Genomic DNA, 12,655 nt, shown 5'->3' with positions numbered 1-12,655 from the left:
TAATGTCTACTGCATGCGGCTAAATACTTTACTGGAAGAGAAACTCCTGAAAATATACAATTTTAAGTGCATAATTTTACTGGGAAATATTTAGTACAAAATATCTCTGTTTTTATAAGATACTCATTTCAACCAGTTAAAACACAGAAAATTCTAAAGTGAACATACAGTACGTTAGTGGACAGAGAAAACTGTAGGATGCATAGTGATTCAGCATCGAATCACATTCTCATGGTCATAGTTTGAATTAGATAAACCCCCAAAGATAATTCATTAAAAATGCAACAACACTATCTGTAAAACGAGAGAAAGCTAATAATTGAGTTTGTAGAAAATATTCAGTCACATGCTTATTTACTTATGCATTCTCCATGTAAAAAAATGGAAAGATAAGCAAATGGATAAAATATAGTTTAATGTATTTGTAATGTTCTGTAGTTAACATATATGTGCACTTTCTAACTTCATTTCTGCACTTCTCTTTAAATGTGCCCTTTTTGAAAAAGAATAACTTGTTTCAGCCATAGTTGTAATATACAGGAACTATACAGTTTTTCACTATTTCTAGTTAGGCTATTAATTTCATATGCTACAGAGAGCAAGGTGCAAAGTTAACTGATTAAAAGAAAACTTTCTAACTTACATGACATCCCAGGATTGCTCTCAGGAAAGAGAGGACATTCGGTGAAATTGGAGCAGCCCCCGTGACCATCACACGTATCCGTCCACCTGTTGTTGCCTGAAGAAAACATAACAACGGTTAACAGCAAAACATCTGCGAGTATAAACAGCTTAGTTAATTTGCTGTGTGACAACTTGGTCTTGTGTATGGACACTGCTCCCACTTTGTCCAAGAATCCGTTCCCCACAGATGCCTGAAAGTGAGAATTGATATTTTCTCCAAATTCCAACACTGTTTTGAGGGACAGATGAGGGAGTGTTATCTCTGTGAGCACCCCTTATTCCACAGCAAGTCTCACATGAAGTTGAATGAATGAAAGTGGACTATAACTTCACAGAAGTTCACTTGTGGATGGTTTTCTGCTTAATAAAGTCCAGTTTGCTGCACATAAAAGCAACATGCTACAGTTGCCTTAGAATCATATGAATCTGTGTGTGTGTGTGTGTGTGTGTGTGCATGCGTGTGTGTGTGTGTGTGTGTGTGTGTGTGTGTGTGTGTGTGTGTGTGTGTGTGTGTGTGTGTGTTGTACCACTAGATGATGCCCATGTTACAGTGCAAAAGTTCAGGGATAATACACTTAAAATGTTTTAATCTGTCTAAATAAATGGTTCCTCTTATTTTTTCATAGACTTTTCAGCATCTTTCAACCCTCTTTCTTAAGCCAAGCCTACACTAAATTGTGTAAGCTGTAGAATATCCTGACTTCAGTGAACTGTACCCCAAAGATGGTGCCTGCTCAATGCACTGCACTATATATAAAGGGACAGGGTCATAGCTGTTGTATTGTGTAGTCATGTGTTATACCAATAGATCAATAGATAGTGCTTGTGTTATAAAGCTCAGTGGTGAGACACTTAAAATAGAACCTTCCAAATCAGATTGTTTTTGCACCTTATATTCCCACTTCCTGAAGCAGTTTTAAGCAAACAACGTTTCACTTAGCTGCTTGTTGTTGTTGTGGAGGTTGGGTTCCTTACTTAAATTTTGAACTATTAAAGGAGTTGAATTTTCTGTATAAACGTAGCAGCTGTACAATTCTATTGATTTAATCCTTTAGTTAAGCATGCCCATGTCTATCGTTTCTGCCCTGCAGGCAGCTCAAAGGGTTTAGGCAAAGGAGTGCGAATGAGTTTCATTGCATAGCTCTTGGTTTGAGTCCCTCTGTCTCCATTTTCAAACTGTGGGACTCTATGCAAATCACTTAAGCAGACCTGTAATTTGGTGTTACTTCTGAAAAGAGGCGTGCATGTACCTGGTTAACAAATGAAGGGTTAATCTTCATGCATGTACCTGATCTCTCGCTTTTTATGGGTAGACAGCCATCTTCCAGATACCTAGTCGAATCTAATTATCTATCTTCCCTCTTAACTAACTTCCAGGGTAATTTCCTACACAAATGCCTCCACTCCCATTTATCTTTCTAACATCAAAGTAATTAATACTTTGCAACCATAAAATATCCAAAACTGCTTTTGACATTTACTGATTGATTTGTGTTGTAATTTTACCTTTTTAATTTCGCCAAATCTTTTGGGTTTCTAATACCATGATGGGAATGGACCCCATTCCTAAGTCAAAGTATGATTAAAGTTCATGAAATTAGTACTGCTTCGTCAGCCAAAAGTGCTCTTCGCAGCACCTGCAATGTGCCCAGTAATGACTCCTTCTGCAATCCGTATGGAGTTATATGTATTGGTAACATATCTATATACAATTGTAGATTCTTTTTTATAAGACCCGTTGCTCCTACTACTATTGGAACTGTCTGGGTATCTTTCTTCCACATTGCTCTCATTTCTGCCTGCAAATCTTGACACTTTATGACTTTGTGTCTCTCTGTATGCAAGACACTGTAGTCACTGGGTGTAGTGATTTCAATGATCAATGCTACTTTTGTCTTCTTTTCATGGACCACTATATCTGTTTTTTTTCCGCAGCTATCTTTTGAATCACTAGTAATGGGTGATCCCATGTGATGCAGACTTCATCAGTTTCTATGATGCTTTGTGGCTCATGTTTCCAGTGTTTTTCAGCTACTTCAATATTATAATGTTTGCACAATCCCCAGTGCAACAGTCTTGACTTGTTATTATGCCTTTCAGTGTACAGTCCTTCTGCCATTAGTATGTGACAACCAGTAACAAGGTGTGCAACTGTTTCCAATTATGTTTTACAAAACATTAATTTGTCTGTATCTCCCAAATGTTCAATGGACTTTGTAAACCAACATATATGTAGTCCACTATCTTGGGCCGCTAATATTAACCTTTCACCTTTTGGTCTGAATTCGTCTCTTCTTAAACATTCCTGTGCTCGATCCTGATCAACATGAGGTTGCTTCAAGAGTTTTCTATGCTTGCAATGGATTTTCCACATTTCTTGCTTTCTTATCTGATCCTTCATCTTATATTCTTTCTTTTGTTTTTTGGCACATTCAGTTGCTGCCTGGTTTTTATGTACTTCTGGTTTGATTTCCATTCGCATTTGACCCTGATATGCTTCTACTAGACTAAGAAGGGAAGTCATCTTTGATTTATTCTTCTCATGTTTCAATACATTCACTATGTTAGGGTCTTGTGAGGTCAGCAGATATGTATGCAGTCCCACAATTGCAGATCTATACATGCAATCAGTTTCAAAGAGGCCCTCCTTCGGAAAAGGGAATATATAATCTTGGTATGCACTGATTTTTATAAATCATTTGATGAGCATGAAACATCCTTCTTGTTTTTGTGTCTAATCTATCCAACACCTTTTGGGGCCAGTCACTCACTTCAAAACTGTAAGTTAGGACAGGAAAAGCAAATTGGTTTATAGCTTAAACTTTGTTCCTAGATGTCAATGCTGTTTTCAGGATTAATTTAAGTTTTCTAAAATATTCCTTACTGAGTTTTATTCACATTTGTTCATGTTTTATTGTTGATCCTTCATTATTTCCCAAATACTTATACACTCCTTCTTGCTCAAGTTTGTTTAGATCACATTCTTCTCCCAAACTGGTTTTCTTAGTGCTGTAGCGTTCCTGCTTTAAAGGTTGCTTTTGCACATTTATCAAGACAAAATGACATTCTTATATCATCTGAAAAAGTTTTGACTACTTGCAGTTGTGCTTTCAATTCCTCATCTGATAAGTCATGTGTCTACAAAGGCAGATTCCTTAACAAAAGAAAGGTCAGAAACTAAGAAACAAATAGTAAGTAACTTATACTATAAGCTACAAACATCTGTGTCAACAAAACATGTTCTGGCTACAGTAATAGATGGGCACTATTTGTTAATTGTTATATCCACCCTTTATATGTAAGTCCTTGCAGTCTTACCCCTTAGTGTGTAAGTCATTATTAGGTGATGTTATGAAATGGTATAATCATTACTTCTAGAGCTATACGTTAAGTCGCTCACCATTGCTCGTGGTTGTAACGAGTTTTGATGGGCCGTGCCACTGTTTAACTGTTGTCTTACAGACGTCCAGTACTGGATAGCATGAATTTGAGTTACTAGCAGAAACTGATTGTTTGATGGCTATTGAGTGATCTGAGAATATTACCAACTGCTCAGACTCCTGGATGTTTATTCTGGATGTAGTGAAGAATCCTATGAAATTAACTGTAACGTGTTATATCACAGTTACTTGCTGTCATCCAAAACAAAAATTGCCAGCTAAAAACATCATTGGAATCACATCCATTATTCCTGTTGTCCAGTTGTGATTTTAACTGTGTAACACTGGCATAATTAATGCAACACCCATTAATGTTACCACCTGTCCCTCCTTGAGCAGGACAATCCTTATTTGGGCAGTTGTGTCCTGAGGAAAAAAAAAAAAAAACTATAACATGGAAAATTCCTAAGAGTTTAGGACATAAAATAGTTCCTATGTTTAATTTCATAGTTCTATAAAACTATTATTTTATATCTGAAACACCTAAATGTTATATGAAGTAGTGTAAGCAACTCAAGTGCTACAAAAGTGAAGTTCTGTCCTTGTTTTGTCCTGCAAAATCTCATGTTTCTACAAAAAATGTCCCACTTTGGGCATTTGAAAAGGTGGCATCCCTAACCCCCGTTACCTAGTGCTTGGCTGTCAGTAATGAACCTTTGCAATCTAGTTTCTACAGCAATCACCATTATGTCATAAGATCTTCACATTTTCTGTCATAGTAAATCTTTGCTAACTGAACTGGTACCTGGTTAAGGTACAGATCCGAGTTCTCAGCTTAGCAAATTTTAAAACGGTTAATACAGGTTTGGATTAATAGGGAGGATGATGGAGGTGAAATAGGCCCTGCTACTTCTACTCCAAATTTTCTATGAAAGCATATGCTATTGTTACACCAAATAAATTACCCACTTACAATTTTCAGCTCCAGGCCCATAAGGCCCATAATCCAGCACTGCCTGAATGGTTACAGATTCTACTTCCCGCAAGTACTTTATCTCTGTAGCTAACACTTCTAATTGTCAAGAAGGTTGGTATGACAGCTTAGCACAGATAGTTAAAGCTGCAAATTGCTAATAAGCTTCATCCTGTAGTCACTGGTTTAATTCCTTCAATCTCATTTTGAGAATCTATGCAAGTCTCAGCAAGCCATTTAATAGGACAGTTCCCCATGGTCATGCCGGAACATTCTTATAAAATTCTGAAAGTTAATTTCTAAGAACACCAAAATACACCAGGGGACATGAGTTTATGTGTCAAACCCACATTCTGGCACATATTTGGCTTGTAGGGATGCTGAATGCTGAAATGAACCCTCCTCTGTTGTTGAATACCCAAAGGTTTTTTCCCAGCAGATCCAAGTTCAACAAATGATTGTGCTAATGATTGTGTAAGCATCCCCCATAAAGCATCATAAAACTAAAAAGAAGTCTACAACCTAGACCCCTTTAATATCAAAACATTCCCTCAAAAACCCTAGCCCTACATAAAAAGCACCATGTCTACACTCCCAGAAATGCACTCCTGCATTATCCCAGCAAGTCCAGCAACCTCTCAAGTCTGTGCAAACTAAATAAAATGCCCCCTTCTATTATTTATTCCTCCAATTGCAGTTAACTTTAATTCTAGGTTGCAGTGACTGTTAATATCAATTGCATATGCTACTGCTGTCTTTCTTACATGAAACAGTAACCCTTTGTTCCAGTATACAGACTACACTTTTCCTTGAGAATCAGGTGCCTCCTTAGCTACCTCCCTCAAACCTCATAAGGTAGGGTTGAAAGCTGAGCCTGTCTCGACTCTACCTTTGTGGCCCTTCCCAGCTCCCTTTCCACAGGAAGCCTTGTATCTTCAAACAGAGGTGAAGTTCTGTCATTTCAATGGTACCCTTATATGAAGCAATACCCATCAGCATTCAGTAGCTATCTAAGCATTATGCACAATAATACATAAAAAGAACAAAAAAGAAAAACATTTTGTAGGTACACAGTACACATATGGCAACTGTTGCCTTCCATCCATGCACACATTGTGATGCTTTGGTGTACTTTTTTTTGGGATGTGGTCCAGGCTGGCAGGTGTATGTAATCCAACAAAGCTTGATCAGGTTATACAGCCTGGCTAAACAACAGAACATTATCTTCTTTGCTTCAGTGCATTGCATGCCGAGATACTTTTCAGCATCTGTGAGGAAATGTATTCCCTCATCATATAGGGTCAAATCAGCATTTAGGTGCTGGTGAATAACACCACACTTGTTCTTGTTAATCAGGTTTCACTACCCAGTCAGATTAGTTGACTGTTACTACAGCCTGTTATGTTTTTCAGTAAATGTTATCATCCATTAGTTGGTTGTATATTAAACATAGAGGGTCCATTTTTTAGCATGGTGTAGGAGGCTACAAATGTACATTATGTCTACTTGTAGTGCCGTCAAAAGATGTACAAATAAGGCTTAAAAGAATAGCATTCGATACAAGGTGCATAATGTCCGTGCAGTAAGACACAACTGATAGCCGTTGAAGTAAAACTGGGCAAGTGATTTGGAACAAGGTGGAGTTTGGTGAATATTTCGTATGAGAGGTATGCCTAAATTACATACAGATAAACACATTAATTCTGGCAGGTAGTAAATGCATATTGTACAGTGCCAGTAGGACGATTTAATTAATTTATTTATTTATTTTACATTTGTTATTTTACATTTGTTAACCGGGCTACTCTAACTGGATATATTTCCATTTTCAGTAGAGGCCCGGGGAGAAAAGCTCCAGTGAAACAAAATAAAAATTGAAATTAAACATTTAAAAATTAAAAAAACATTTAAAAATTAAAAAAATAATTAAAAAAACAGTTAAAAATTAAAAATCGATATTAATACATAATAAATGAATGGATTTCAATAGAAGATTATTCAAAAAGCAGGAAGTAATTAGAATACAATAAATTACAGCAGTATTACTAGAGTAATGTAGGTATTTACAATAGTAGAGGTGACAATATGTATAATACAATATGCAGTGAGATACATGTAGACTATCAGTATATTAACAGCATAGAGATTTTCAGAGCATTAAGCAGGATAGATTACATCAGTATGTTGAATTCTGTAATTCTCCTAATTATGCCTTCTGACCACTGTCTGCAGCTGTTTAGTGGTTTAAACTATGGAAATGCCTAACTGGAAGTGAGTGCAGGATAAGGAGAAAAGAATTGCTCCAAACTAGCACACAGGCTGCACTTGGCACCAATGTGCACTTCGTGACAAGATACAAACACAAAGTAAAGCATTAAAAACATTTATGCTTACAGCAGAAGACATCATCCTGATAAAAATACTGAAATTCAGATAATTCAGATTTCCCATTCAGAACTGTATATTGTATAAAGTAAAGCATTAAAAACATTTGTGCTTACAACAGAAGACATAATCCTGATAAAAATATTGAAATTCAGATTTCCCATTTAGAACTGTATATTGGAAAAAAAGAAAGTGTTCTCTGGGCTATGTGCACAGATATTAGGAAGTCAGTGACCAGCTCATACTTAATGAAAATGAGCACTTACTCCCCAACTACTCGCCACAACTAAGAAATTAATTGCAGTTCAATTAAAAAAAAAATACCTTTCTTAATAATTCAATAATAAATCCTTGATGAGGTATTATTTCTGGGTTCCCTATTGGAAGACCAAAGATGCATTCTTTCGAATGCATCTTGGTTGAACTCAGAAGCCTGAAACGGCAAAGTATTGAAGCAGCTTTTAAGCAAATTCTTTCCCTGGGAAAGAATTTGCTTGGCCGCTTCATTACTTTGCCATTTTCGGCACTGTAGTGCATCTCGGAGTTGGTATATTTAAGTACGGAGGGTGTGGGGGGCAAAGTCCCCCACTTAATGTAATGTTTAAAGTATGTTTTTTGTTGTTGTTGTTGGAGCAGTGATTTTTTTTCTCTAGGAAAAAAATCACTGTTCTGACAGTTCGAAATTGTAAACTTTCACGTACATAGGTTCGATTAATCACCGTTCGCTTTTTTAAGCGCTCGGTGATCTAATATAGACCCTATTTCTGTTATGTACAGTCCCAATTTCTATCATCAGCTAGCAAGTCTGCCTCCTGGAAGAGGCTAAAAGTCCTTATGGTCCCTTTTGCCATTTGAGGAATAGTCAAACAGGTATATTAGGGTTACTGTATTCTCACTATGACTTCACTAGATAGCGTTATCCAGCTAAGGAGAAAAAGCACATGCCTGACTCTAATGCTGGGGGACCCCATAGGCAACAGGTCACAACCTGGGGTATGGGTGAATATAGATATAAGCATGTGGGACATGAAGTATGAGACAGGATAGCAAAGAAAGGAATGATTGTTTTGCAGGTGTGCACTCATCAATAATCATTTGAATTTAGAGAAGCGAGTCTTTTTGTATTATTTTTACTCTCCTTAATTTTGTTTGTGAGGTACGGCCGATATTTTTAGAATAATAGATTTTTCTTGTAAGGAGTTTGAATTGAGTACACGACTTCATGCGAAGCAGCACTGATGACACACACCAGAAGCAAAGCAGCTGGAGATTGAAGGAAGCACTTTGAATCCTGAAGCATATTTTCTGTTCGGTAAGCGTCGTAAGGATCATGATGTTGGATACAACGTCAGGAGGACTGTTACTGACAGATGACTTTGGATCAGGCTTTGGTTAAGAGCTTCTTTTGAGAAGGTATTGTCAACATTCTAAGGACAGGCTTCATGACATTTTATTCCATCTTTGAACTATAGGGTATTGGTCAGTGTTTTTGTACAAGCATGACTCTTTGTGGCCTGCAAATTTGCAGTGTACCTCTTGAAGTACTGTACAGGTAACCATCCTGCTGCTGGTAGTTTTATTACTTTAAAATGTTGATTTTAGACATAACTTTCATTCTACTGCTTTCAGTCATTTCTCAAAGTTTTATTTAAATTGTGGTGATGAATCAAGGTTTTTGGGGCTAATCTTATATTAGGCGAGTGGCTAATATATTACAAGTTAGTGACACACAAGAGGGTTTTAACAAACAAGATCATATGTTAATCAGAACAACTGCCAAATAATTATTGGAAGATGGAATAAATCCAATTAACACTGCAACTCTTTAAGCCAATAGTAGCTCCTGAAACTGCTGCAGTGACAGGATAATTATGTTATGTGACTTAACTCAGTGCAACTACCAAGAGAAAAGTAAGTTTAATAAACAATTCGGACATGGTCTGCACAGCAAAAGCCACATGTATTACTAAACGCATTCACTGCAGGATTCAGTTCACACATACTACCATTACACATATGTCACTGTGTGAAATTAGTAGTATTCTATAATATATATAAAAAATATATACTGAACAAGAGAGGTCCCAGGACTGAGCCTTGTGGGACGCCACTTGTAACTGGTTTGGAGTCTGACATGGCTCCAGCAATTCTAACCATGTGGGTTCTGTCCTTGAGCCAGTTTGCAACCCATCTAGTGACATAGGGGTTTATATTTAAGCTGGTGAGCTTATCTATAATGCCCGAGTGGGGTATTGTATTGAAGGCTTTTGCGAGGTCCAGGTAGGCTGTGTGGACCACCTTCCCCTCGTCAATGGCCTTGGTGACTGTTTCAAAGAAATCAACCAGGTTTAAGAGGCAGGATCTGCCCTTAACAAAGCCGAACTGGGTAGGATCCAGTGTCTGTAGGTCCCCAATATCTTTATTTATAAGGTCCATGATTATCCTTTCCATAGCTTTGCAGACCAAGCTAGTCAGGCTTATGGGGTGATAGTTTCCAGGATCCGTTGAGGCACCACCTTTGTGGAGAGGGACCACAGTTGCTGTACACCACTCTTTGGGTACATATCCTGTAGTAAGGCTGAGATTGAACAGTAGTTTTATGTTTGGGTTTAACTCTTCTTGGAGTTCATGTAGGACACAGCCCGGGACACCGTCTGGTCCCATTGATGCTGTTTTTTGCTTTGGAGAGGGCGGCTATTACCTGAGCATCTGAGATGTCAGGGGGGCAGCACTCTGCTGGAATAGATATTTGCCCTTTTGGTGGGAGAAGTTTGCACTGAACCTGTCAGCTAGGATGTTGGCAATGTCTGTGGGTTCGGTGTATTTCTTGTCATTTTGGACTAATTCTGAGCATATCTGGGAATTACCACCCAGGTTCCTAACATAACTAAAGAAAGCCTTGTGATTATCCTTAGTGTCCTGTGCAATTTTTCTCTCGAAGCTGGCCTTAGACGATTTTATGAGTGCCCGTAGTTTTTTGCTAATACTGATCACAGATGCCTTCCCTTTTTGGAATTTTGCTCTATCATTTAGCAGCTTCCTCCTTCTATTGTATAGCTTGTTTATGGCTGGGGTCCACCAGACAGGACGTCTGCCTTTGGAGGATTGGGTCTTGGTTTTATTTGGGATCGCATGATCCATGCATTCCTGAAGGTGTTCATAGAATGCGTTTATAAAGGATTCTGCGGATTCTGACCAAGTTCGCAGATGACTGCAAACTGGGCGCCATAATAGACTCTCCAGCCGACACAAGCATCCTCCAAAAGGGCCTCATAGAAACAGACAACTGGTGCCAGAGCCATGGCCTCAAGCTAAACGCCAAAAAGTGTATAGTCATCCCCTTTGGCAAAAACAAAGTGCCCACAAATTACCACATAGGTGGTAATCCATTAAATACAGAAGAAGTAATTAGGGACCTGGAGACCCATGTTGATAGCAATCTCTCATTTGACAACCACGTGGCCAAAGTGGTTAGAAAAACATTTTATATAGCCCACCTAATCATGAAGGGATTCACATCTAGATCAGGGGAGGTCATCGTGCCTCTTTACTCATCCCTCATCAGGCCCATAATTGAGTACAATGCCCCTTTTGGGATGTACCTTGCCAGACACCTGCAGCAACTGGAAAGACCCCAAAAGTACCTCACCAAGAGGATCAAAGGGCTCAAACAGATGCCATATGCTGCCCGGTTAAAGAAACTCCAGCTCTACTCAGTGGCATACCGCCTGTTCAGAGGCGATCTGTGCCTGACGTATAAAGCCATGTCCAACCCGGAATTAATGGACATGCTGCACCTCAGAAAATCCAAATCCTATCGAGCTACACGCTCGAGAGACTTGAACCTCAGCACTGAAATAAATAGGACATGCTGGAGGGACAGATTCATAACCCAGAGGCTCCCTTCACTCTGGAATAAAATCCCAGTCCAGGTTAGGCAGAGTCCCTCATTGACTCTCTTCAAGAGGAATCTTGATGAGTGGATGGGAGATCATAGGTTTACCCCAGGTATGACTTCTGTGTCACTGTTAGACAGAGGCACAGTATACTAACCTCAAAAAAAGGGCATAGCAAAATTAATTTAAAATGGGTGGCGAAAGCCAAACACATTCTGGCTAGGCTTATAAATGCCCTAGGGCAGATAGCCAAGTATGAACCTATGAACCTATGTGTTATGTTAATCTGCTTAGTGTCTGATTACAAACTGGGAAAAATTAAAACACATTTTCACTTTGATTAGCTTGCTGTATTTTGCAAAATAACTTACCTGGATTTTCTGGAAGATTAACTTGTCCCAAATGCTGTTATTCCGTATGATTCCATTTTTAACCTCAGCATGTTTTCTGGCTAAAGCAAACTCTAGCAATCGTTTCTTGAATGGCGTATTTAACCCACTTTGCACCTATGTAAAATGATACAAGTCTTTGTCATATTACATGTTAATAAACAGAGGTACATTTTTTAATGCAAGCATGATTTTAGTTAGACTATTTCAAACCTACAGGCCACATTATATTTGTAGATACTATTCTGTTTACTTTATTGACCAACCTAATCTTTCACCTGTTCATTTTTTGATAATGCCTACATCTACAAATACATTCTTCACTGTCACCTTCTTTTCAGCAGTTCTCTGAATTGTAAATACTTACTAAAGAGGTGTTCCAAACCACTATGTATCCAACAGCATAATCAGTTCTAAGCTTATACTATCTGTAACACATTCAGCCTCACCTCTCAACCTTTTAGTACAGGAATTCTGGACAAAGCTATATATAATATGGGGACAAAGGCCCAAACTCAGGGACAGGTTTTAAATGTTGCTCACTTAAACTTAGAAAGTTGATAGAAAAAGAAGTTATGTACTCACCATAACGTTCCATGTGAGTTGTTCCATCTCGCCTTCATTCATCACTGATGGGTTTGGAGCCAATCCTCGGCTCCAACACGGCCGACTAGCAAGCTCAAAGTTCTCCAGTAGTCTTTGTGTCTTTTTCTGAGGCCAGGAAAGGTAAACCAGTTGCTAAAACAATCCTGTCTAAGTGTCTGTCGGATTGTATCACCTACACATATGCTTGTCATAATATGCCCTTGTCTAGTAAGGTAAAGGCTCATTCAACCAGAGCAGTTTCTACCTCTTCAGCCTTTCAAGCCAAATTACCTTTGGATAACATCTGTGCAGCAGCCACATGGTCTAAACCTCACACTTTTATAACTCATTACAAAGTGGATA

At 38.3% G+C, this 12,655-nt stretch overlaps 1 protein-coding gene across 5 annotated transcripts in view; it reads right to left on the bottom strand.

Annotated features, from left to right (window-relative positions):
• The window catches only part of ACSL5 (acyl-CoA synthetase long chain family member 5), a 630,479-nt gene that overhangs the window by 144,666 nt on the left and 473,158 nt on the right, over positions 1 to 12,655 (bottom strand). For all 5 annotated transcript variants that reach the window (XM_044055842.1, XM_044055844.1, XM_044055845.1 and 2 more), the window contains exons 13-14: positions 11,690 to 11,824; positions 644 to 739 (exon numbers count right to left, since the gene is read on the bottom strand). In XM_044055842.1, coding sequence (XP_043911777.1) covers positions 644 to 739; positions 11,690 to 11,824 — 231 coding nt within the window. The remainder of the gene's footprint in view (positions 1 to 643; positions 740 to 11,689; positions 11,825 to 12,655) is intronic.

The sequence above is a fragment of the Protopterus annectens genome, chromosome 14.part0, assembly GCF_019279795.1.
Source record: "Protopterus annectens isolate FY-2018-M chromosome 14.part0, PAN1.0, whole genome shotgun sequence".
Lineage (NCBI taxonomy): Eukaryota > Metazoa > Chordata > Ceratodontiformes > Protopteridae > Protopterus > Protopterus annectens.
Note: the sequence above shows the minus strand (reverse complement) of the source record. Positions and strands in the feature narration are given on the sequence as shown.